Source organism: Apodemus sylvaticus, chromosome 18 (genome assembly GCF_947179515.1).
Source record: "Apodemus sylvaticus chromosome 18, mApoSyl1.1, whole genome shotgun sequence".
NCBI lineage: Eukaryota > Metazoa > Chordata > Mammalia > Rodentia > Muridae > Apodemus > Apodemus sylvaticus.
In genome coordinates this window covers 58,390,067-58,416,479 of record NC_067489.1, presented here as the reverse complement: position 1 = coordinate 58,416,479, position 26,413 = coordinate 58,390,067, and the positions used below count along the sequence as shown (strand labels likewise).

Below are 26,413 nucleotides of genomic sequence, written 5' to 3'. Positions count from 1 at the left end.
ATGAATTTAAAACTTTAATTCATTTAAAATTATAACTATAAAATGTATTTGACATTTAGGAAATGTATTTTTAAAATAAACTTAATGAGAAGAGCAGCATTGATTTACGTTTATAAAATATCTCTAATGTTTTCCTTAGTAGAAAATGTGTTTATTTTATTATGACATGTCAGAAAGTACATAGAAAAGATATAATTTAGTAGCTTCTTGTAAGCCACGTGGATATTCTTCTTTGATATTATACTAGAACTTGACAAGTGTTAACTTCTTATTTACAGTGTTGGAACCATATTGAATACTTTATGCACTGTAGAACTTAGTTCATTTGTTCATCTTGTACTTTTTTAAAAAATTTATTATATATGAGTACACTGTAACTGTCTTCAGACTTTGCAGAAGAGGGCATTGGATCTCATTACAGATGGTTGTGAGCCACCATGTGGTTGCTGGGATTTGAACTCAGGACCTCTGGAAGAGCAGTCAGTGCTCTTAACTGCTGAGCCATCTTTCCAGCCCCCATCTTGTACTTTTAATGGATATTTTACTCACATAGGTGACATGGAATCACACATGAGTAATCTGGACAATGTAGTCATTGATAAATTGTTTTGCTATTATAGAGTTATAACAAGATACTACACTCTGAGTAATTTATCTTCGCATTTTTGGGGGGCTCTGGATTAAGTTTTTGTGAGTCAGTGACTGTTTCTTTCACTGTGTCTTTGTGTTATTTTTTTTTTCTCTCAGTATATATAGGTCATAAGAGACCAGGCACACTTGGTTATAACTCAAAGTAATGACTTTGCTTAGCCTTAATTACTCTTTTAAAGAGTAATTTTGACCTTATGACCAAAACAGTCACTTTCTAAGAGAAGAGGTAAAGCTTTTAAGATACAAATTTGGGAAACACACAATTTATTCCCTAGCAGTTGATCTCTGTGCACCTTCATGGGCACAGTATAGAAGCCACAGCTTACAGAGGGTGTTTTGAACTGTGGGGAAGTTCAGTGGATCATGGATTCAGTCTTTGTTTCATTTTACTTTTGTATTTTTAGTTAACAGAGAATCTGTTATTGCTAACACATACTTATATTTGCTTTACTTGAAGAGTCAGAGTTACTTGATTATGCCTTCGAGAATCTGAGTTCGAAACAAGTATAGTTGGTGTTCTTCCAGACAGTGGGGTTTGTGAAAGTAAGTTCCCTTCCATCTCCAACATTAGCTCAGTTACCTTTCTCAGGAAGGGTGAACAAAGGGTTATAGTTTTCTGTTCCTACACACAGAATATTAAATAGACCATGTAGCTAAGAGTTGTGATTCAATAAAGTATTATTTGCTGGTGTGTCAAAGGGGTTTATCTGTAAGAAAACAGGCTTTTGTGTTTTTACAAGGGCACAATTGTGAGAAACACAAGAGTGTCTTGAACTTGTTGGTGTGACAGCTTTGATTTGCGCTAGATGGCGGCTTTTCACTACTCTTATATTAACTATGCAAAGGTCAAGACAAAGAAAAAGTGTTGTGTTTGACTGACTAATGGCCCTCCCACATACCCTACTTCCTGGCACCGTAAAACTTAGAGCAGGTGATGAAAGGGACTTTGTTGATTGGACCAGAGATCTTCTGCTGTGGAGATTAGCCAGGAATAGCTGGGTGGTGCCAGTGTAATCACCGAGGTCTTTAAAAGAGGAAGGCAGGTGGGTCCGTGTTGTTGGTAGACTTAGGAAGCTGAGAGGCTGGATGATAAAGAGGACTCCAGGGACAAAGGAGACCTTTAGAAGCAGGAAAAAGCAAGGACGCCAATTTTGTTCTTAAAATTACAGAAAGAATGCGTTCCAGCTGACACTTTAATCTTGGACTTTTGCTCTCTAGAACTGTAAGTGAACAAGTTTATGTTGAAGCTAGTAAATATATCTCGATTTTTTTTACAGTAGCAATAGAATTTTGATAAGTGTGTCAGTATTAATCATTTTAATTTCACAGATGTTTTGTAAGAGATCTTACTGGACCTCCTGGGTCTGGGAACTGAATTTGTTTCAAGATAAGCCTAGAACACACTGGGTTGCTAAATAAAGTGACTTTCTAACTGAAAAACCTCAGGCAGTGCTTTTATGTGTTAACTTTGTATATACTCTCTTGGTTCTGTGGTCAGGGTTGGAGAGAATTACATGAAAATGCCTTTTATTTTGGTCTTGGAATTTGACTATTTTTTTCTTTATGCTTTTCAGTGTTTTTTAAATAGTAACAAATTAGCTAAGGGATTGTAAAACTGACCTTAAACTTCCGTGTGTTTGCTTCTTAAGTTAGCTCCTGGGACCTTCTAGACAGCCTCATCTTGTCTCAGCTGTGGCTGCCGCTTTCCTCATCCTTATTTGTGCTGTCCATTGCTAGCCCTCCCACTTCGCAACTTCTTTTTGTGTAACACTATCCTAGTTGTTCCTTTGCTTTGTAAGTAATGTTCTTCTGCACATAATTCTCTTAGAGCTGATACATTTTAATTATCTTTTTTTTTTTTTTTTTTTTTTGCTTTGTTTTTGTAACAGGGTCTCTTGCCTCTTATCTCTATGTAGCTGAGGCTGGCCTTAAGCTCCTGCTGCTCCTCTTATTTCCAAAATTTGTGGGAAAGCTATATCGTGGATAACCATACATGCTGACTCTTTGGTCTTTTCCTTACGCTCTCTGACACTGATGTCCATGTAAGAGGAGCTCATTAGTGTGGCTTTGTTAAAGAGCCATCTGTTTAGTATGGTAGCTGCTTATATTTTATAGGTTTTAGGAACTTTATTTTATTTATTTATTTATTTATTTATTTATTTATTTATTTATTTATTTAGGTTTTTCGAGACAGGGTTTCTCTCTGTAGCCCTGGCTGACCTAGAACTCACTGTGTTGACCAGGCTGGCCTTGAACTCAGAAATCCTCCTGCCTCTGCCTCCCAAGTGCCGGGATTAAAGGGGTGCGCCACCACTGCCTGGCAAGGAACTTTATTTTTAATCAATATGAATTTATAAAGAAAAGATTTGGCTTCCTTAGATACTTATAAAAATGGACAGAAGAATAGGAGATAGGATGTTCCTTACACCAAAATGATAGTGGCATTCAGGAGAAAAAGTGACGGACCTGAGCCTTTGGTGGGAAGCAGAGCAGGACTGGATTAAAGGCTAACACTGTCTGTTATTAACACTTCTGCTTCCTGATTGTGTCCTGGGCTCATAGAAGTATTATTTAAGACTCCTTTTGAGATTTGGATTGCACAGTAAGATACTCTAGGTCATTTTATATTTTTCCATTGCTGTGGGAAAATATAAAATGACCTAGAGTATTTTACTGTGTCAGAAACAAGAAATGCTTTTAAAAACCTAATGGGAACATGTCAGAGGAACCTGAAAGAGTCCCTGCTGGGCAGAGCTACAGTCAAATGAGCCACTAAGGAAGGCATGTGGGTTAAGAATTGTCCCTCGAAGGAGATAGGGCCCACGTCTGTGCCGTGAATGATAGGAACTGATGTAAGTAAATGGGGAGGGACAGAAAGGCATGGCTAGCTTGTGGAACTCGTCCAAATAATTGACGTAGCTTTTGCAGCTTCATGGAGAAGAAGCTTAATTCCAACATCTTTCTTCCTTGAAGGTGGGCTCAACTTAATGATTCACTTTTGAAGAATAGAGTCGGTGTAGGTAGAAATAGAAATGATTTAGGGGGGAAACTTGGCAAATGTTGTTACTCAAATGATGAGCATTAATATCACAAATGATTGAGATTGATATCATATATCCCTGAAGATGTCATTCTTGTATTCTTTCTGAAGATCTGTAACCCAAATCTATTTACAAGAAAAATAATGAATAATAGGAGACGTTCTACAGGATACCTGACCAGTAAAGGTCATGGAAACAAGTTAACTCTAAAAGATAAAAAAACAAAAGACAATAACCAAGTAAAGTATGGTATTCTCAACCAGGATATAGAATATAAAGAGGACACAAACAGAAAATCTGAAGTCTGGAGTTGGACCAATGTTCGTTTTTAATTTTGACAAATATACCATGGAAATGTAAAATATTAACAATTTTGAAAGTAAGGAGTACTCAGGATTTCTCTATTCTGAAATAAAGTTTACTTTTAACACTAGGTTGGAGATGGCTGGGGATATAGTTTAGTAGTAGCTAACTTGCTGTGCATGTGTGGGTGCCTCTGTTCAAGCCTCAGTACTGCAAAGACACATACCTGTCTACAGAGAAGGGTTAACAGGCTTGGTGGCACATACTTGCAGGCCCAGTTTCAGTCTAGCCAGAGCTACAGTGAGACACTGTCTCACTAGCCCTGTGACTTCTGCACCCCACAAATGGTTGGAAATAGTTTAATTTTAAATATAAAGCAAAATAAGCTTGTAGAGAATATGAGGAATTAAGAAAAATGTAAGGGGGCTGGAGAGATGGTTCAGAGGTTAAGAGCACTGCCTGCTCTTCCCAGAGGTTCTAAATTCATTCCCAGCAACCACATGCTCATAACCACTTATAATGAGATCTAGTGCCCTCTTCTGGCCTGTAGGCAGAATGCTTTATACATAATGAATAACTTTTTAAAAAACTAGAAAAAAAATAGGTTTATGTCAGACCCAGAGGAAACTCCGCTTCGCCAAATGGACCAGATGCATGTAAGGGGGCACAGTAAAGAAAGCTGCCAATTTGACTACTCCATGATATGGTTAAGGTTTTATTGTAGATGAGAAAGAGAGAGGGAGAAGGAAAAGGGAGGGACGGAGGGAGAGAGGAGATGTGTTGCTCAGAAATCTAAGATACGAATTCTGAGTTAGAATCATTTTACTTGGACGTTTTGGAGTTTATGCATGCTGTCTTTGAGAGATGACAAGCTGATTTTAACTATCGGTTTACTTGTCCTTTACCAGTATAATTGGTGGTACTCTTCTACTAGGGAGATGTTTGGGACCATGACAAATTTTAAAGTGAAATTGGACAACTTAAATTCACAAGCCTTATGCTGGAAATCTTTGGTAAAGGCTGGTTTAAACATGTTTAGTAATTTTATTTTTACATTTCATTATATGCCTTAGTTGATATGAGTGTGAGTGCAGGTGCTCACGGCTGCCAGATGTGTGGGATCCCCGATAGAGGGTAACATGGCTAAGGCTCCTTTCCCTGCTTTTCACCACTAGTTTGTCTTTACTTGGCCCGTTGTAATAGGTGGGTGTCTTAGTTAGGGTTACTATTGCTGTGATGAAACATGATGACCAAGGGGTGAAAGTATTTATTTCACTCACAGTTTTATATAACAGTTCATCAACAGAAGCGAGGGCAGAAATGCATGCAGGGCAGGAGCGAGGCAGGGCTGATGCAGCAGCCACGGAGGGCAGAGTGCCTCCTGGCTTGTCTGCGCAGCCTGCTAGGGCCCGAGTCCAAGGCTGCTCACCCCGTGAAGGGTTGAGCCCCCACACTAAGCAAATGCCCCACAGGCTTGTCTATGGCCCAGTCCTACATAGGGTGTCAAATAGACAAAATTAGCCAGCACAATGGCCAAGCCTATTGCTTTGGGATTCCTAGGCCCTGGGCTTTGCCCTAAAAACGACTCTAGTGATATATTTAATGACTGCCTGCTGGAGAAAAGTCCAGGGGCTTTCAAATGGTCTACTCAGAACTATTTTTAGAATAAATGATTCCAAAGTTCATCTGGTACTTATTCTAAGCAAGGTCATGTTCTTCATGCATTTGATAGCCTTCACTCTGTTGCCAGTTCCCTTGTAAACATTTTCTGCACCTGCAGCCCCAGGCTGTTTATTCAGAGCACCCCGCTTAGAAATAGAGGACTGTCCAAATGTGCACTTTATTTGTAAAAATAAGGCAATGCATATAGGAAAAAATAAACACATTAAATCTATGCAGTGTTATGATTTGGAATGTCTTAGATGTACTAGGAAATGATATTGTACTAGAACATGACATTGATTTTTTTTTTTGATACCTGCCTGGGTAAAATGAGGCTGAAGTACCAGTGAAATCCTAAAAAGGCTGAATTGGTACCACTGGAAAGAAGTGAGCTTGCTTTTTATTACACTGCAGGACCTGGCTATTGTTACCTAAAACTCAATGTAAAATATTAACAGTTTTGAAAGTAAGAAGTACTACTGGTTGCAGACCTACATCTAATTCTCTTGGCTAGTGCTCATCATTCACATTTAATTAAGTGTCCTTAGTCGAGGACTGATGTGGTTAGGTCACCTTGACAAACCTGAGAAGGGGGAACTTAACTTGAGGTAATGTCTGTTTGGCATTTAATCCTGTGATAGGCTATTTGGCCAACCAGGAAGCCATATTAAGCTCTAAGACTTCACAAGGCTGACTGTTACAGAACTGTTTTGTGATTGAGTTTATTGTGTGGTTTACATCTTCGACCTTGTCTGTTCTGTGGTGGTGTAACTCTGCAGCCCTTGGTGTAGCTGTAATGTAGCACTCTGGAAGCTCTGCTGTGTGTCCTTCCCTCCAGGACTTTCTCTTAGGGAAGAAGACAAACTGTAAATGAAAGCCTAGAGCCCAGATACAAATCTGAACAGAGAGTGCCGTCTGTTCCTATTAGGCAAGAACAATAAAATTTTGAAATAAAAAAACCCCTTCACATTATTATTATAAAAGTAATATGTTTAAAACACTATAATGAAGAGCTCTGGATGCAACCCAGTGATAGAGCAAGTTTCCTGCAGGGAGCCTGGGTTCAATGTCCATCTTCCTTCACCTACCTGATCTGCTGTGTGTATGTAAGCGCTGAGGGAAGACTCACTCTGCTCTTCTGCCTCTTGCTCAGTGATACTAGCTGTTCACTTGATCTCTCATACTAAATTACCTCTCTGAATTCCAGCGCAATCAGATATATTATATGTGCATATTTTTTATCTTGAAAAGTAAATCACTGTGGCTATAAAATTTATCTGCCATTGTTAGCATTTCACTGGTATAATATGCCCCCTACTTCTCATTCCTTATGAGCAAGGTCAGAGGGTGCCCAGATGCCAGGGTTGTTGAGAGGGAGGCAATGAAATGGCTTACTAGTGCTGTGCAGTATGTAGTTGTTAGAATGTCTAAACAGTCATAAAATATACCGAAGAACAGCAAGTGACCAAGTTTACATTAAGCTAATTTGGTAAAATTGTCTTTGTCAAAGCTTTTCTTGCTTAAAATACAGTTTTCCAAGAGAACTTGAAAACTTTTTATTTTAATTTTAATTCTGGTTTGTATTCTTTTCCTAGTCCTCACTTCTAGATTCCACATGGACTTTGGTAACAAGCTGTTTATTTGCATTTGAAGGTTTTTGAAATCTAGAAACCTATTTAACTTATGATCTTGGGAGAGAAAAGACTCCAGATAATTGAAAATAAACCAGGCTAATTGAGTTGACTTTCTTCCTTTATTACCTGTCTTTTTGATACACACAGAGTGGGTGTGGACCTTAGACGTTGTTTCATTAAAGACCGAAGAAAACACTCTTTTAGACTTTTGCCCATGTTCAATAGAATTTTCTGTGGTGGACATCACCTGTTTCCTGTACTACATAACAGTCGTTTTAGAACAATGTTCCAGTCAGAGGACTCAGGAGACTCTGTAAAACTTGAACTTCTATCACATATGAACACTATATGTTTGCAGTAGCCATTTTAAAAACAGTTACATTTTAAACTTGAAATTTTTTAGCAAAGATGGGAGTAGCTAATTGATAGCATATTTTTCTGCTAAAAGTCTTTCTTAAGCACACAGTCTTCTGTAAGATAGAAAACTGCAAAATAGTCTCCCACGTGATAAATCTTTTTTGCATAAATTCGAAACAATTAGTGTACTCATAAGTTTCCACCTTTCTCCTAAATTAGAATGTCTCCTAGCTGTTGTTTGAAGGAGAGGAAAAGGTGCTGCTGGAGTAGGGGATTAGTAAGTGAGATAAAATACCATTTGACTCAGCGACTCAGGGTTTAAAGTCTCCAGAAAAGGCTGAGGATTAAATGACAGTTAAGAACAATCTTAAAGCTAATGCTATGGAGAAACTTGATGGTATGTTTTGGTTTTTCACTGTTAGGACTCATAGGAATTACTGCATAAATTAGTACATTTATAAAACATCCTTTTTATGTTGACTTTTCTACATTAGACATGAAAAGGGTCACTGTCTAGATCTAGAACAACCATTTTCTGTCTTTATATAAAAATAACTATTTCTACTGTCTTACTATTGAAACTACGTTGTGAGCGCTTTAAATTTCTCAAACCAGTTTCGTCTGTTATACTGGGCGCTTAGTCATGGCGTGCACTGCAGGACCTGATTAAGAAGGCTGTGCTGCCTCTAAGCCGGCTAGATTGTAGCCACTAGCAACCAGGCTGCAATAATTTCCCTTTGATGACATCATCCACTGTGGAAGAACCCAGTTGCTTCAGCCAGTCGAACTATGCCGTTCTAACCTCATCAAATATGGCATCTCCCTGGCTTGCTATAGCAGGGGAAGGAAAAATGCCACTGTCTTTTTAATCTAGCAAGCTTTTCTATCTTATTATCATTTTTTTCTTTTAAAAATTTCTGATCATGGATGCTTCTTCTGATCCCTATTTGCCTTATGACGGGGGAGGAGACAATATTCCCTTGAGAGAATTACATAAAAGAGGTAACACCATCCCCTTGCGCTGAATTCTCTGTTGGTATGTTGTGCATGCGGCTGGGCGGTTCGGTTCTGGGAACAGGCTGTCTGTTGTCCTCAGTGCTGCAGTGTGCTGCTTACTTGCCCTGCCTTGTTGGTATGGGAGAATGCAACCTTCCAGCAGGCCGGGGCCCTCCGATTGTTTGCTCTGGCGTTAGCAGTGCTTCAGATCACACTGGGCTCTGACTCCATCTTCTGTGTGAAATGCTTTCTGTTTAACTCCGAAAATACGCTGCCTTTGCAGCTAGCTAAAATCCTGTGGTCTGTCGGTTGGCACCTGCAGAGTGATGTTTTCATTGCTGTGGAAATTTATATTTTCTTTAGTTTACACAGTGAAATCAAGTGCTCACATGCCAATTCTGTTTTGACTGCTGCCAATTACCATGTAGAGTTCATATCGTACAGTAATAGTGAAAGTTCTTAGCTGCATTTTAGAACATTTACAAAGTAAAAAACAATTTTTTTGGTTTAACTTTTTTTTTTATGTAGTGTCTTAGCTAATTGACATACTATATTGTCTCCCATAGGCATCTTGTACAACCTGATAGGATAAAACAATTTAGATTTGTTTTATACATTTTGCAGAGTGTAAGTGGGTAGTTAGAGAACAGATGAGCAGTGTAATGGTGTAAAGCTTTTGGCAGGCTCTGTCTTGGTCTTCTTAAAACTAATTCGGTGTTTGTTAATTAAACTGCTTTTTTGTTCATTTTCTTAAATTGATTATTTTTTTTAAATGGTTGGCATTTGTTGTTCTAGAAATAAACTTACTTCCAAGAAACATTCTTTAGCTAGATGACTTCATATATGAGTCATATTATTTACTGATGTTATAAACTTTATGGTCTAATTCCAACTAAATGAGGAAAATTTAAAATACATTTTGTATCCTGATAATAGTTTTAAGTTGTATGGAATTTAGGAATTATAATGCATTCACCAGATACTGATTACGTTGCAACCTGTAAAACCATAATTGGGTTCTAAACAGTTGCAACATTATTCTGTAGAATTCTGTGCTTAGTAAAAGGTTGCTTTTTATATTTTAAGAAAAACTAAGATCATGTCCCATATATTGTGCTTTCCTTTATGAATTGCATGTGTGTATGTATAAATTAGGAGGATTTAGTAAAAAAATAAAATAAACTATTCTTTGTACTTTTAGAACATTTCCTCTAACATTATAAAAGTATAAAAAGTACAAATAATAATTTCTCCTAATGATGTTCTAACAGTGTGTGTGTGTGTGTGTGTGTGTGTGTGTGTCTAAAAGTAAAAGGAATAATTTCTCCTAAATTTACTCCCTGGGATTGATTTTTCCTTTTCCTGATAGAGTTTCCCTATGTTTCTGTCATCCATTTCCTAGTAATACTCCATTGAATAGTGATTATTCAAATGTCACATTATTTGCTAATATGGGAAATGGCAAAGCCAGGCAGGCCATACTTTCTCTGAGTGATCACAACGTCTGTTTGTTAGTACTGATTAACTAGAACGGTTAGGCAGCAGTACCTGTGGCAGTACAAAATTATAGACTGCCTGTGTAAAACCTACAAGAAATAAGAAGTTATGTGAAACTACGCATCAGATTACTAAGAGAGAAATTGAAAAAATATTTCTGTGACATTTTCTTAAATAATTTTCAGGAATCATCTTGAAGGCCTACACCACTCTCAGAAGCTCGACATGGTTCTGATTCTTTGATTAGACTTTCTCTGTTAGTATAAGCTGATGGTTTCAGGAAGCACTGCGTGTTTGCTTAGTTATTTATTTGCCTTATGGACTGTATCATATCATTAAGAACATGAGTCCTAGTGTCTACGTGTGAGAAGCCATTTGTTTTCCATAATTTATGACCCTTTGAAGCCATAGGTCAGCACAAAGGAACTGGTGATATAGATATAGGAAAAAAGCTTAATTCAAGAAAAGTGCATCAGCTTCCCTGTGAGACAAAATGCTGTAATTAGAAATAGATCTTCAGGCTGGTAAAGGGGAAAGAGGGGAAATTCCAAGTGTAAAACTGTTAATGATGTTGGTAGGAAAGCTGGAGGTAGGGATTAGCTCTGTGGGTAAATAGGCTTAGCCGCCACTTTTCAGAGTGGGATGCTAAATAGTGAAGCTTTTTACTTTAGTGCACATTGTAGCCACCGAGAGAGCAAGTTACTCAAAATCAAAGTCATTTATATATTACTTACTAGAAATTAAAATCATATTTTAGAAATAGCCTTCTTTGGTATTAAGAAACGAGCAAGTTCTCATAGTTTGCCTCTTTCTTTTTTTTAATCAGGAAGAAAAAAGTGATTTCTTTGTACTGCTGGTTTTATTCACTATGTTGGCTTTCTTTGTGAAGTTGAAGTAGTTTGGGAATTGAGTTCTTTTCATCCCCTAATCTCTTTACATGGTTTTGATTTTTAAAAACATGTTTGTTTGTTTTTTATATTTATTTTATTCATTTGAGTGTTAGTAGAGTGTCACATAGCAAGTATATGGTGGTACTTGTAGAAATCAGTTCCTCTCCTTCAGTCATGTGGGTCCCAGGAATTAAACTCTGTCATCAGGCTTGGTAGAAATGTTTTAATTCACTGAACCATCTCCCCTGGCCCCAGGCCCCAGACTTGACTTTTTTTTTGGATGGACCTAGAAGGGATAGATTTTATATTCCATTTACTTCATGTAAAAAGTCTTTAAAAATTATTTGACTACCTGTTGTTTTATTTGAAGTACTTATGAAACTCTTGTGTTTATAGAAATCATAACTATAACTATAACAAATCACCACTGTGGAGACTGATGACAGCTAAAATAGTAATACTAATAGCTAAAATTGAACAGAATTGATTCATGTAGTTTGACCCTTCCCATCATTTGATCATCTTCTCACTTTGTACAAGCCTCAAATGACCTGTGCTTCATTCTGCTTTGGGCTTAAGGCTTCTGATACTGGAAACAAACCATCAAGGATGCTGTTAGACTGAGGTCTCTGTGGCCCTCAGGTAGGAGAGGAAGAAACAAGTCTCCTTTTGGCAGATGGTACTAAGTAGGCCAGTTTTCAGTGAACAAGGGAATTTTCCAGGCATTCATGGTGAGAAAATAGAATAAGTAAGTGCTGTGTCAGGGAGTAAAGAGCTGGTTGGAGAATGATAAGTCTGTTGCACCATATCTACCAGCAAGGTTTATTGTGAGTAGTAAAGGAAACAGTGAAGTAGATTATTTAAATTCCTACCCTGTATGTGAATACATTTTTCTTTCCTCCTGAAATCATAGTAGCTCTCCACTTGTACAGATCCAGATGTTAAATATATTGTTGTGAGGATATCCTATAGGCTTCTGGTTTTTTAAAAAAAAGTAAATTATTTGATATTAGTGATGCTTGTTTTACACTATTATTTATCTTCATGCACTGTTATAAAACAGATCTGTTGTCAAATTTATATTTTCCATTTATTTACATTTTTAATAAAAATCCTAAGCATTCTCTTAGCTCTAGCTCTGTTTTCTAAACAGATACTTTACTATGATTTATTTTAAATCACCTTATGGCTTATCCTACATCAGAAATGCTTTGTATATTCAAATCTCAGGATATGAGCAGACCTCTTATCACATTATAAATTTGTAATGTTGATGTTTTTCTTGCCGTCAAGTTTTTACCTTGTGCCTACATAGGACACTAGTGAACTAAATTGTACTTTGCAATTTTGGTTTTGATTTTTAATTACTGTGCATAATATGCAGGGTGATTTTGTTCTTCGGTTGTACGTGTGCAGGAGTGTGTGTTTCTTCCTTTACAATCAGACCAATGTTTACTTTAACTTCTTTTTTTTTTTTTTTTTTTTTTTTTGCAAATTTACTTATTTGTTCTGATGCTGTAACTGCATCATTGTATATGCAGAGATCAGGAGTGAAGTTTAAACCTGTGTTCAATATGCATAGGAACTTGTATCTACCTTGTCTATCTAAGGCTGCTTGCTACCTTTTATATTGAGGTGACAACAGAACAGAAAACTAAACAGTACATTATAATAGCAGGTCATGGGCTCAGCAGTGGTACTGGTTAATTGCATGCCTTCTTTGGGAGTTTGTATTAGCTTCTAGGTCTTTGCAGTGTTAAGTAGTTAATGTGACTGGATGACAGAACAATTTTTCAGAGTATATACTTTTATATTTGATTTATATTGTCATTGATCTAGCCACTATCCAACTGATCACTTACTAACCGCAGAGCTTTATATTTGACAACCCGCACTCCTGCCCCGTTTTATGTTTTCAAGCAGTTTTACATGGTCTAGGCTGCAACCTTGAAATGTAATTGAAGATGATCTTGATTGCCTGATCTTCCTGCTTCTCCCTCCCAAGTGCTGGGATTAGACTTTGTACATACTAGGTAAATAACTACCATCACGTCATCAGCCCTCACCATTGCCTTTGTAATTTACCCAGACTCTGGGGCCTCCAGTACCAGCTCACAACGTCTACCCTTCCCTCCCTTACCAGGATGACATTCCTTACTACTAAGCATCTAGAGGGAGAAAGCACACATGGCCGGATCGACAGATGTAGCTGTGTCGGGAAATCCTTAACCATGGATTTCTGGCTCCCTTCTTCCATGGTGTTCAGTGTCTGTGCTTTATGCTCGTCTGCTGTGATAGCAGTGTCAGTGGGAATGGCAGGTTCACCCTCAGAACTTTGGAAATTGGCCTGGAGGTAATAAATGACAATATTATTAAGCAGCTGTATGCCTATTCTTTATGAAAATAGGTGTTTCAGTGTTTTTCTGTGAGAAAAACATTAGGTTGCTATTTGTGTAACCATGGAATTTATGACTGAATACTGTTTTCTTTTAGTACAGTTCATCAACTATACATTGAAGCTTAGTAGAAAGTACATAAAGATTTTTTAATTTATGTGAAAGTAGATAATATTGATATTTATTTTTCTCTAGTTTTGTGTCAACCTTCAGATTTAAAATGTTGGTCAGAAAGAAATTAACCAGCATTTTTTAAGAGAGGAAGAAAATAAAAAGTGAAAAATCACTATTTACTAAACAGTTTCATTTACTAAACTTTGATTTTATTTAGGTACATATCAGTGAGGAATGCTATACACTACAGTCAAAATGCTTAGAAACTAGTTTCTGAGTGTACACCTGGAGGTATAGTTTAATTTGGTGAGTACAGGTAGGCTCTCCCCGTGTAAGACACGAGTCTTGGACACCCTGAGGGTGGGAGAGAGGAGCTGCTATTAGCAGAGCAGTTTTGCAGTGTGTCTTCTGAGAGCAAAGACATTGCCCAAGAGTGGTAGTACAACATTTCCCCTCTTTGTTTTTGGGGTGTGTGTGGTGGTGAGAGCTAGAGTTGATATTGGGAATCTTCCCTGACCATTCTTTTGCCTTATTATTTGAGGCAGTGTCTTAAATTTAGACTCAGCTAGCAACAGATGTTCCTGGTCTTACTAGATACCTTGCTTCTGTGGTTTCTTGTGTCCAAGGCTGGAATATCAAGCTAGGTGCCACGCTACCTGATGTTTATGTGGGTTCCAGACACCCAGACAACGTCCTTTTGATTGTAATATGAGCTCACTTCAGCCACTACACTTTTTATTGTAGCAGTTTAAACATTACAGGGGAAAGTGGTCTGGAGTCTGGAACTAGAAAGCAGTTTCCATAGTGATTGTTATTATTATTTTTTAAATTAATTTATTTTTTTTTTCTGAGACAGGGTTTCTCTGTGTAGCCCTGGCTGTCCTGGAACTCACTCTGTAGACCAGGCTGGCCTCGAACTCAGAAATCCACCTGCCTCTGCCTCCCAAGTGCTGGGATTAAAGGCATGTGCCACCACTGCCCGGCCACAGTGATTGTTATTGATAGAATTACAACAGTTGTCTACAGGCTAAGTGCACATGCACATGTGTTTAGGGAGAAGTAAATCATTGACTAATTATTCTGAACCTACTCTTGAGACTTACCCTAAATATATATATCTTCCAATCATGAAATTATTTTTTGACCATATTAATACAGTGGCAGTAACTTTTGAAAAAATGCTTAGGTTTGGGTGTTTATTCCACTACTTACTTACATTATGGTCTTGATATCATTTCATAGTATTCTTTGTTTTTCAAATTTATAAAATAGAGAATAAGTCTTACTTTATAATGTTGTATTGATTAAGCTGTACTAAGAACCATGTCTATTGCACAATAAATATTCCACAAGTGTTAGTAGTTTTTCCTGTTTTCAGATGTGAGCTAGTTAATAATAGGGTCTAGCAAAGGCCTAGATTAATTTAATTATGATGTGGCCCACTTGATATACATTTCTCATTTAGCATGTATCCTTTGTTGATACATCTATTTGGCCAATTCAAGCTCAGAAGACTCTTTAATTTTCTTCTTAGGGTTTTGAAGTTTTAGCTAATATTAATTTTGGATCAAAACATTTAAGGTTTTTTTCATGTGTGTGTGCGAGTTGAGCGTCTAGTTCGTCCTTTTGCATAGATAGCATTCCTCAGCAGCATTTGTTGAAAGCGTTATTCTTGGGGCTGGAGAGATGGCTCAGTGGTTTGGAGCACTGTCTGCTCTTCCAGAGGTTCTGAGTTCAATTCCCAGCAACCACATGATTGGCTCACAACTGTCTATCTTAGGATCTGATGTTCTCTTCCGGCATGCACGTGTATATACAGATAGAGCACTTATTTACATAAAATAAATACATCTTTAAGAAAAGATTATTTTTCTCTATTAGAAATATATTTTTAATATAGAACTAATCTTAAATTTTCTACAGATAAATGCGTTTTATTTCCATAGTTGTCTGAGTGCTATAAAGTTCTGTGGCAATAAAAGAATGAAATGAAGCTAAAAAGTCTTCTTTGTATAGTGAATATGAGTCACTTGCAAGCCAGTCTATGTATCTAGTTCATTAACTGAGTAGTTTTTCTAAGTGAAATCTTTCCGTTTTTTTTTTTTTTTGATATTTGAACTGTGAAACTGTTAGTAATTACATTGTTGATCATATTTGTAAGTGATTTACTTTTATATACATACTGGTGTAATTATGAATAGTTTAAAATTTGAGAACCCCGTCTCCCACCTCTAAAGATGAAGAACTTCTTGTCTAAATAAAGAAGATACCTTTTTTTCTATTCTCTTTTGCATATTGTCCATGTTTTGGGTTAAGACTAATACTAAATGATTTGATCACAGATGAATATCATAATATAATAAGTTTGATGAAGCCAGGCGGTGGTGGCGCACAACTTTAATCCCAGCGCATGGGAGGCAGAGGCAGGCGGATTTCTGAGTTCGAGGCCAGCATGGTCTACAGAGTGATTTCCAGGACAGCCAGGGCTACACTCTATCTCGAAAAAACTAAAAAAAAAAAAAAAAAAAAAAACAAAAACAAAAAAAAAACCTTTGATTAAGTCTTAGATACAAAATATTTAAATAGATTAAAGTTTGTAGGTATTCTATTTCCTCTTACCTGTCAATATTAAGCTTTCTCATTACTTCTTTGCTTCTAAGCTAAGAGGAGCTGACAAAATGGACTTAGGGCTAAAACGTCAGTAAGTAATATGCGCTGAATCACAAAGCTAATAGGTAGCAGATCTAGAATTTGATTTCCGAACCTTCTAACCCCAAAGTGCATTGAGGCCATGGGCGTTCTTTTCCAGGCTCCCCTAAAGATCGACATTTGTCCAGACTCTCTGGGGGAGCAGCATCTGCAGCAGCAGCAGCAGCATCCTTTTCCTGGCTGTTCAAATGAGTAGGGTTCACTTGTTGTATTTGTGTGTTTGAAATTGATATATTCAGCAGGGATTTTCGTTGTAGACCCTCCCTTCTTCCCTCTCTCCCTCCTCTTCCTTTCTCCCTCTTTTCTCTCCCTCCTTTCTCTCGCTCAGAGAGTTCAAATCCAGTGCCTGGTGCCTGGTGCCTGGTGCCTGGCCTCCAGCCTCATACGCTTCTTTTTCTTGGCTGAGGCATGTATCTGATAGATCTCATCAAGACTTCCTACTGCATAGGGTAGCAGGTTTTTAATAAAAAGCTTGAGACGTGTTGCCAGAAGTAAAGGGATATTAAGTGGGCAAAATCAATATGGACCTTTTGCATAATAATACCCCTTTGATGAGGATAAATTACTTTATTATTTAATCATTTTAAGTTTGGAGATATTCCTGATTATTAATAATGAATATTTGGTAGTAGACTTTGAAAAATGGGACAAGTAAAAGATGACTAAAAAAATATATAATTCAGATGTTTGCAATGGTCAAGTGATGTAAATTTTTAAGTTATAGTGTATCATAGAAAATATATTAAATATTCATCAAAGTGATGTGTGTACATTTTTTTTTTTCCTTTTTGGTTTTTCGAGACAGGGTTTCTCTGTGTAGCCCTGGCTGTAGACCAGGCTGGCCTCAAACTCAGAGATCCGCCTGCCTCTGCCTCCCAAGTGCTGGGTTTAAAGGCATGCGCCACCACTGCCCGGCCTATGATGTGTGTACATTTAATGACGTGACTTTAATAAAGTGTGAATGAAAAGCTCATTATCTAAACAAATATGGCCAGCTTATGAGTAAGTCTAGTCTGTGTATTTCACATCCAGGAAATGGAAAAGATTGAAGTGTATCTTTAGTCTGTAACTTTCTTCTTTACTTGGTTCTATTCTAGTTTTTGTACAGCATATCTCAAAGAATATTGCAAAACAGGGTTTCTATGGTTTCTTCCAGAAATTCTAAGCCCCTTTCCTTACAGACTTTTAAAATCTAGAAAATCATCTCTTGTGCTCAAAAGTATTTGCTTTTGTGATTTTCTCTTTTGCATGGGTTTCAGAATTCTGGATTATTTATCCTTATTTTATATGTGTGTTTTGCATGTATGTATGGCTGTACATCACATGTGTGCAATGCCTGTGGAGTCCAGAGGAGACCATCATAAAGCCTGGACCTGGAGTTATAGATGGTTGTGAGTTCTCATGTTGGTGCTTGGAAGTGAACCTGGGTTCTCTGTAAGACTAGCGAGTGCTTTTCACTGCTGAGCCATCTCTCTAGCTCCAACAATACTGACATTTTATGTTCCACTCTTTAATGCTTATATTTGATGGTCAGGGGAAGTTTGTGGGCAGGATAAAGAAATAATAAGGTCAAGGAATTTAATTCTTGGTTCCCAAAGGTAGTCGCAATGTTGTCATTACTGTCTCTACAGATAAGCAAATGAGAGCAGCATTTGCATTTGAAATGACATCCTGTCTGTTTAGGTTATTAAACTATTGTGAGAGACAAGCTGACAGCAAAGGAGGCATGATAATCCAGGAAGCAGTGGTCTGAGGCCTTTGTTTTATCCCTGAAGGCCTTTATTTTCCAAAGCTTACTTGCATATATCAGTTTTAGAAAAACCATATTATAATTTCTGCATTAACCAATTCTTGAAATATTGTTTTAGTACAAAAGTTTATCCTACATGTTAAGAGAACTTCAATTTGTGTTTGCGTAATAATTAAAACTTGTTTACTTTAAGACGTTGAAGGGTAAAGTTGATTAATCTGTTGCTTACTAAAAAATTTAATATACATGTAATTGATTTCAGTTTATCTCATTTTTGCATATGTGTCTGAATCCTTATACATATCTACGTGCTATGAACTGTATACAGAGATGTATTTGAGACACTTGACGACTGTTATTAAAGTTACAAAATATACGTTTAAAGTTAGTCCATCTGCATGTATGTGCATCTCTGTGATAGGTTAGAGAAGACTGGAACTTCTGCCTTTTCCTCTTTTTTAGTTTTTGTGTGTTGTTTGGAACAAAGTATATAAAGCCATTTACAGACATTCCATACTAACATAAGTATTTAAAATTCTTGAAAATTTTTGGTTTTCAGAAATCTTTATTTGCTGCATTGTTTTGTGAATTGACATGTTGGAATGGTTTCCATAGGCTAATCATGAAAGGATAGAAAATAATACAGCCTAACTCTAATGACCTCAAGAAGTCAGAAGTTTAAAATGCTATCTCGCTTTGTTAGAAACTAGGTAAAAGGTCACATTCCAGAGCCTGCCCTTTGTTTAGAACTAGCAGAAAGGCCTTGAATAGGTGATCCTGGCCCCATAAGGTAACTGGAAATGGGCTAAGCTTATCTTGCTTCTGTAAACTTTTCATGGCAGCTATGGACATTCAAGAAAATAGAAAACTAATTGGTCCACTGAGCACGGGCTCCGATAATTTAAACTGATTGGCCTAAAAACTATGGAGTGGTACAAATCAATTGGTTCACATTTTGCGGGCTCCATGCTAAGAAATGATTGGTTTGTGATTCTCGGGCTTTGCCGTAAACTTATAAAAGCTGTTGCAATTTGGCACAGCCCTCTAACCCTGCGCGGTGTACGGCTGTGGAATCCAGAATTCTGAAATAAGGAAATTCTCATGTTATTACATCGAGATCATTTCTCGAGAGTGATTTGGGTGTTGCCTTCCAGGGCATGGGGTGCTGGGGCACCCTTGTTTTTTGGGGGGGTCTTACAATCACTTCAGAGTCACCAAATTCAAGATATATGAAGGATGAATATAAATGTTTGTTGTGCTCTTGTTTTCCTATTTCATAAAGAATAGTGATCTTTTCTGCTTCTCAGTTCACAATTGTATAGGAGAAACAGATGTTATGCACATGTATCTTTATGATACAGATAGTCTAGAAATGCTTTTTGTGGTTCTGGTAATGTCTTATTGTACATGTATGTTGAAGGGTACACAAGTTCTGAGTTTTGCATAGAAAAGTAGTAAAATCAGAAGTCTGTAGTTCTTTAGCTCAGTTCAGGTAACAGCAAGGCAGGTAACAATAGTACTAATGATATATTTATAAAAAGATGAAGAGAAGCCGGGCGGTGGTGGCGCATGGCTTTAATCCAAGCACTTGGGAGGCAGAGGCAGGTGTATTTCTGGGTTCAAGGCCAGCCTGGTCTACAGAGTGAGTTCCAGGACAGCCAGGGCTACACAGAGAAACCCTGTCTCGAAAAACCAAAAAAAAAAAAAAATAAATAAATAAATAAATAAATAAATAAATAAAAATAAAATAAAATAAAATAAAAAATAAATAAATAGATGAAGAGCTATAAGAATTTGATTTATGGGGGGTGTGGTGAGGTGTGGGGGAGGGGATGTCTTGGTGGGCCCATACCAAGGCACTCTTTCCTCCTGAGGGACCAACCACAGGACAGTATAGTATAGAATAGTTTTTTCAGGGCATGGGGAGGGGAGTTAAGAGGGTAATAGAGGCAGAGAAAGAGAGTAGAGAAGTAGAGGCTGGTCATGACCACGTGGAGAGAGGGAGGCAGGGAATAGGGAGAAAGGTAGCAAGAGAGGGAGGAGGGAGCGAGCAGTCCCTTTTATAGTGGGCAAGGCACCTGGCTGTTGCCAGGTAATTGTGGGGTGGAGTTTAGACAGAATGCTAACAACTAGAACCTCTAGAGCCTTTAGTATTTGACTTGTGCCTGTGAGAGATGTGGTGTGGGTGTGGGTGTGGGTATGGGTGTGTGTGGCAACTGCATGTGGAAGCCAGAGGTTGATGCATGGTGGTCTTTCTCAGTCACTCAGCCTCCTTGCATATCAAAAAGGGGAATTGGATCCTATAGATCTAGAGTTGCAGATCTTTTTTCCTGGGAATGGAACTTGGGTCCTTTGGAAGATGCACCCTTTCTCTAGTCCCCCTTCTCTTCCTTTTCCTTTTCCCTTTTTCTAATTGGGTAGAAGGACTAGCCGTAAGCCCCAGAGATCCTCTTCTGTGCTCCCCTAATATTTCATGGCTGCACCTGGATTTTTATGAAAGTTCTAAGATCTGAACCCAGGTTTTTTTCATGGTTCTATAGCAAGCAGTTTACTGAATGAGCCACCTTTATCCCTGTAGTTAATTCTTTATAATAATTTCAGGACTGAGGATATAGTTTTAATGGTCCTCAGCATTGAAGAAACCAATTTTCAGACTTATAGAAGTAAAAATTAATACAGAGTCCTCCATACTTCATCTGAATTCCTGAAATATTAGTAGTTTACCACATTAGTTTATTCTGTCTTTTGTTCATTGCCTTTGTATTAAATATTCCAGGTAAAATGCGACATTTTCTGTAGATAATGCACGTATGAATATACTATATTTTTAATTGTTAAGAGTAAAATTCAGAAAAAGTACGTCTTTCTCAAATAAGAAGTGTATCTGTATATAATTATATTATGATTTTTAAAAATCATACCTCTAAATAAAAATTTATTTAAAAATTATACCTCTAAATTATTTATTCCTGGAACACTTCAGCCAGAATACTGACATTGATATACTATTCTCTTTGTAGGTGTGTTATACCTTCCTAGGGTAACATTCAAATGTATTTCAATAGGTAGTTGAGAGAATCCTGTTAAGGAAAAGGACATAGACACTCACATTTTCATACCTTGTTTCTAGGCATTTGAATTATGAGGAAACAAGAATTGATAGTGGTCCAGCATTATTTCTTGATGTGGATTGGCAGTCTGGGTCAGTAAGGCCAGTTGTCCATGATTAATCCTAAAGCACATCTTGTAGTTAGATGTCATGTCTCTTTTAATTCAGGACAGTTCATTGCTCATTCTATATTTTTTATAATTTTAACATTTTGGAGATGTTTTAGACAAGTTCTGTGTATCCTGTCTGCCCTGGAACTTACTATTAAGACCAGCCAGGCCGGCCTCAAACTCATAGAGATCCAACTGTCTCTGCCTTCCTAGTGCTGAGAGTGAATGCATATGCCACCACGTCTAGCTAATTTCAACAGTCTGAGGAATAAAACAACTCTTTTCCAGGACTTCCTTTACTTGGGTGTATTTGGTTTGTTCTTGTGAGAGTATCTCACAAGATTTTGCCATAAAAACCACAAAGAACGGTGCAACATTCCATAAAGACACCGGGGTTCTTGACACTCCAAATACCAGTTTTAATGTTACCATATAGAGAGCAGTGTTTTAATGTTACCATAAAGAAAGCACGTACATGTTCTTACATTTGTAAAGATAACATAAATGCCTTTATAATTTATTAAATGATATTTTCTTTTTGAAAATGTGTTTAAAGCTTTAAATATAGTATAAATGTGTGTTATGTAATGAATGTAAACATTAGAATGCGGGGATTGTGTCTTTAAACTCTCAGCCAATACCTCTAAATTATTTATTCCTAGAACACTTCAGCCAGAATACTGACGATATACTATTCTCTTTGTAGATGGTTATACCTTCCTAGGGTAACATTCAAATGTATTTCAATAGGGAGTTGAGAGAATCCTGTTAAGGAAAAGGAAATAGACACTCACATTTTCATACCTTGTTTCTAGGCATTTGAATTATGAGGAAACAGTTTGTAACCCAATATATTTCATTAGCTTGTGTCTTAGCAGTGCTGAAGTTTCTGGGTTGGCATGGAAGCTCCTTGTTGCTCCTACTTCCTTCATTTCCAGTTTATGTTCCAGTAGGGAACATCGTCCTGACATCCTGAGGTGCCTTACTCTCTAGGGAAGACTTCTGCTTCTGACCTTGCCACATGATAGCTTTTTTGATGTTATATTTGCAATTATTTCTTTATCTACATAAAATGAGTCCATTTAAAACAGAAAGACAGCAAAGCAAAGGTCATCTAAGAAATTTGCTTAGTCCTTAAAAATCGGGGGAAAAATAGGTCTCATTTTTATATTTTTTTTTATTTACTTTAAATTTATTTTTGGCACAAAGCCTGTAATCAAGGGTTGGAAAACTTTGTCCACATGACAGCTCTTACCTTCGTCTCTTTATTTTTCTGTTTTATTTTGATTTAGATTTATTTATTTTATGTATGAGTGCTTGCTTTATTTACATGTATACCTGCAAGCCAGAAGAAGGCCTCAGATCACATTACAGATGGCCATGCGCTGCCATGGGGTGCTGGGAATGGAATTCAAGACCTGGAAGAGCAGACAGTGCTCTTAATGCTGAGCCATCTCTCCAGCCCCTTTTCTTTTGTTTTTCAAAAGGCAAGATTTTACCTGGTTTTAGAACTTTTGTTAGAGTGCTTTCATATCTATCCAGTAATGTATTTCTGTACCTTATTTTGTAGTAGAGTGGCAGAATTGGCTTTCATGTCTAAAATGCTTGCCCTCTCTAGCTGTTAGCTGATTTTTGTATCAGATTATAAATATTTTAGCATCTATATGTTTTTGTTTTCTATAACACGTTTTAGTAATTCTACCCACACTATGTTCAATTTTGATTTGTTCAAAGATTATATGGAGAGAATCTTAAAAAAAAAATTCTTACTAGTGAACTTGCAGGTTTGAGATCATTTATATGTATGCATTAGTTTCTGTTCTATTGCTCTGAAGAGACGCCATGGCAACTCTTATTTTTAAAAGAAGCATTTAATTGGGGGTTTGCTTAAAGTTTCATAGGGTTAGGGCCATTATGGTGGGAAGCAGACAGGCATGGCACTGGAGCAATAGCTGAGATTTCTATAGGTAATAGTCACAGTTGGGAGAGACACAGAGGGTGGAAAGGAAGGAGAGACAGATGCACAGAGAGACACTGGGCTTGGATGGGCTTTGGAAATCTCTAAGCCCACCCGCAGACATATCTCCAACAAGGACACAGCCTATGCCAACAAGGACACACCTACTCCAACAAGGACACACCTCCTAATCCTTCCAAATGGTTTTGATGGGGACTAAGCCTGCGGACCTATAGAAGCATTTACATTCCGACTACCACAGTGTATATTAGATATGATGGCTTTCTTTTCCCAAAGAGTTTAGATTTAACAAATAGACTTTTTGTCAAGGCCTCTTTTTATAAAACTAAGAGCTCAGTGCATTTACGTACCCAAAATTTGCATTTCATGTGTTAGATTGAACTTATAATTAAAAGCTGGCTGTATTTCTTCAATTCCCCAGTTGTCTTTTAGCATTCCAGGACCTTCTTTCAGTTTGTTTAATTATATAAAATATGTAGTATATATGTGTCAAAGATTTATTTAACCCTGAGCAAGGAACCAGCTTGCTGATGAAGCTGATTCAGAGGAGAACCTGTAAGGCAGAATGTATGCAGTCTGTGAAGCCAAGAGAATTGTTTTAAGACATAAAACAACAAACAACAACAACAAAGTTTACAATTCCGAGAGTTATCTTTCTTACTAGAGAGCAACAACTTACATTTTACTAGATGAAAATCATTTTCAGTTTATCAGTCTTTAGAAGTTGTCTTCTAACTTTATGGAGTCTATTTTGTTACCAATGGTAAATGGTAGTAATTCATACAAAATTCTCTTGGCCAGAATATCAGGTGACCATTAGGCTGGTTGCTAATAAAACTTTGTGAGGCCATGAATATTATTTTTGCCTTATTTCTAATTTTGGATAATCAGTGTTTCCTCTACTTTTCAGTGATTGTGATGACATTTGCAACTTAACAATATTTAAAGATGTTCCAAAACTCACTGTTAGCGTATAAAATAGACTTTATTGTGTGCTGCAGGAACTCATTATACAATGACCAATGGAGGCAGCATTAATAGCTCTACACACTTGCTGGATCTTTTGGATGAACCTATCCCAGGTGTCGGTACATACGATGATTTCCATACTATTGACTGGGTGCGAGAGAAGTGTAAGGACAGAGAAAGGCACAGACGGGTGAGTATTTTCAGTATTTTATAAAAATACTGCAAGATGGATCATTTACAGTTGTATTTCTGCCAATGATTGCAAGCCACTAAAATGTTATACATTCAAATATATTTTGACATGTGATATATTTTCTCTGCTTTGTCTTGATGCTCCCTCTTTTGGTTCCTTTGTATTCTGTGTTCTTCTGTATAGGGTTTGAGGTAGTTTAAAAACAACAGCAACAAAAATAAATACAGTTAGACACATTAGGATAGAAAGGGAGAAGTGCAGCATAGGACTTGGGTAGAGACCCCCCAGGCTCAATAAGGTCACCAAGGAGCTTCCAGCGTCTCAGCAGCTGATGCAGAAAGAACGTTGCTGCTAAGTCTAGTGCGGAAGAAAGATTGATGGGCCAGAAAAAACATCACTTAACATTTACCAGTAATAAATGCTGAGATATATATTTCTCAAGTGTCCTGGATAAAATTTTTAGTGTGCATAATAAGCCATTTTTTCCCCTCAAATGGAAACCAGAAAGAAAATTGAAGCATAGTGTCTGTAATTCCAGCAGTCAAGAGGCGGAGGCACAGGAACCCAGTGTAAGCTAAAGAACAAGACCTTATCTCAAGACGGAAGAACCCCAACCCCAGACTCCACAGTATAGTGAACGCACACTGGTATAATCTAAAATGTGCTTTTTCAAAAATAAATAAAAAATTTCTCTAAAAATTCAAAATTTCCAAAGCCTCATATTTATTTACCCATTTGTTTATTCATAGTATTTGAAATTTACTTGCAAAATAAGTTTTCAAAAATTAGTTGTAACCTTTGGGTTGATGTCTGTTTTTATGTGACGCCTGAGCTTGCAGCACATTGTGCTGTGTGTGAAAAGCACGGATTGTGGAGCTGCTCTTGACCCGAGGGTGCAACTGAAGAGAAGCACATGGCCTCTGCTCCAACCCAGTGGTTCACTCGTTTTTTGTAATCAGTGACCCATTTGTTTTTGTAATCAAATGCTCTCTGAACTAGAAAAAGTACAGAGAAATCTCAAGAAACTTGTTTATATGAGTTAATATTTTCTTGTTAAGTGTTAAGCTTTAAAATATTTAAAAATAATAATTCACTTAAAATTATAATTATAAACCCACTATTTTAAATATAACTAATATTATATAAAAATAATACATTTTCCAAAATTAAAAAGTATTTGCAGTATTTTTTTTTAAGTCTTCATGATTGCCTTACTTAATAAAAGACTGGTGGATGCTCATATCTGCTTTTCATTGTAGTAGTGTGTAAAAGATTAGCTATATGCATTTTGAACTGTCTTAATGCCAGCTTTATTAAATTAAAATCCATTGTTTTCACCTTGAACTTTGAGAATACATGTTGTTGTTTTTGTTTTTGTTTTTGGTATTTTTCAAGGCAGGGTTTCTCTGTGTAGCCCTGGCTGTCCTGGAACTCATTTTGTAGACCAGGCCTCGTAGGCTGGCCTCGAACTCAGAAATCCGCCTGCCTCCCAAGTGCTGGGATTAAAGGCGTGCGCCAGCACTGCCCAGCTGAGAATACATGTTATTAACATGAAATTATCATTTAGAAAATCCTAGTTTGCTGATCTATGTGGATTGTCAGATGTAGACAGTGGTTGGTTGGTTGGTTGGTTGGTTGGTTGGTTGGGTTTTGTCCTGGAGTTTAACTCAAGGCATTATTACGTCTTATTAACTCAAGGCATTATTACGTCTTATTAACTCAAGGCATTATTAAGTCTTATTACGTCTTATTAAGCTGGAAATAGTTTCTCTTGCAGAGCTTCAGGGGGTGCCATGGGCCTTCCAGGTTGTCTGTGGAGTTTTCTTTGAGAACTATTTTTAGCTCATATTGATACTTTTTATGAGATAATATCATAGTACAAGTATCAGGAAATTACCACTGTAAGAAAAACTTTGCTTTTAATTTGCTTTAAAAAGTGACAGGTCCAGTGGATTGTTTTGTTTTGTTTTGTTTTTTTTTGTTTTGTTTTTGTTGTTTTTTTTTAAAGAAAGCAATGCAGCTTATTTAAATACTGTATTGGTAAACATTTAGAT

The 26,413-nt window shown here is 37.1% G+C and overlaps 2 protein-coding genes across 14 annotated transcripts in view; one reads left to right on the top strand and one right to left on the bottom strand.

Moving 5' to 3' along the window:
* Nek1 (NIMA related kinase 1) overlaps positions 1–26,413 on the bottom strand; it is a 328,855-nt gene that overhangs the window by 141,078 nt on the left and 161,364 nt on the right. The gene's annotated exons all lie outside the window — the stretch shown is intronic.
* Clcn3 (chloride voltage-gated channel 3) overlaps positions 1–26,413 on the top strand; it is a 70,810-nt gene that overhangs the window by 15,450 nt on the left and 28,947 nt on the right. For 9 of the 13 annotated variants that reach the window (XR_007974151.1, XR_007974150.1, XR_007974148.1 and 6 more), the window contains one exon: positions 24,199–24,356. Coding sequence is in view for 8 of the 13 variants with exons in the window: in XM_052162467.1 (XP_052018427.1) it covers positions 24,199–24,356 (158 nt within the window). In the remaining 5 variants the exon portion in view is untranslated. Of the gene's footprint in view, positions 1–1,711; positions 1,874–8,393; positions 8,651–13,195; positions 13,385–24,198; positions 24,357–26,413 lie in introns of those variants that run through there. The other 4 variants (XM_052162472.1, XM_052162465.1, XM_052162471.1 and 1 more) reach the window with 3 other exon arrangements.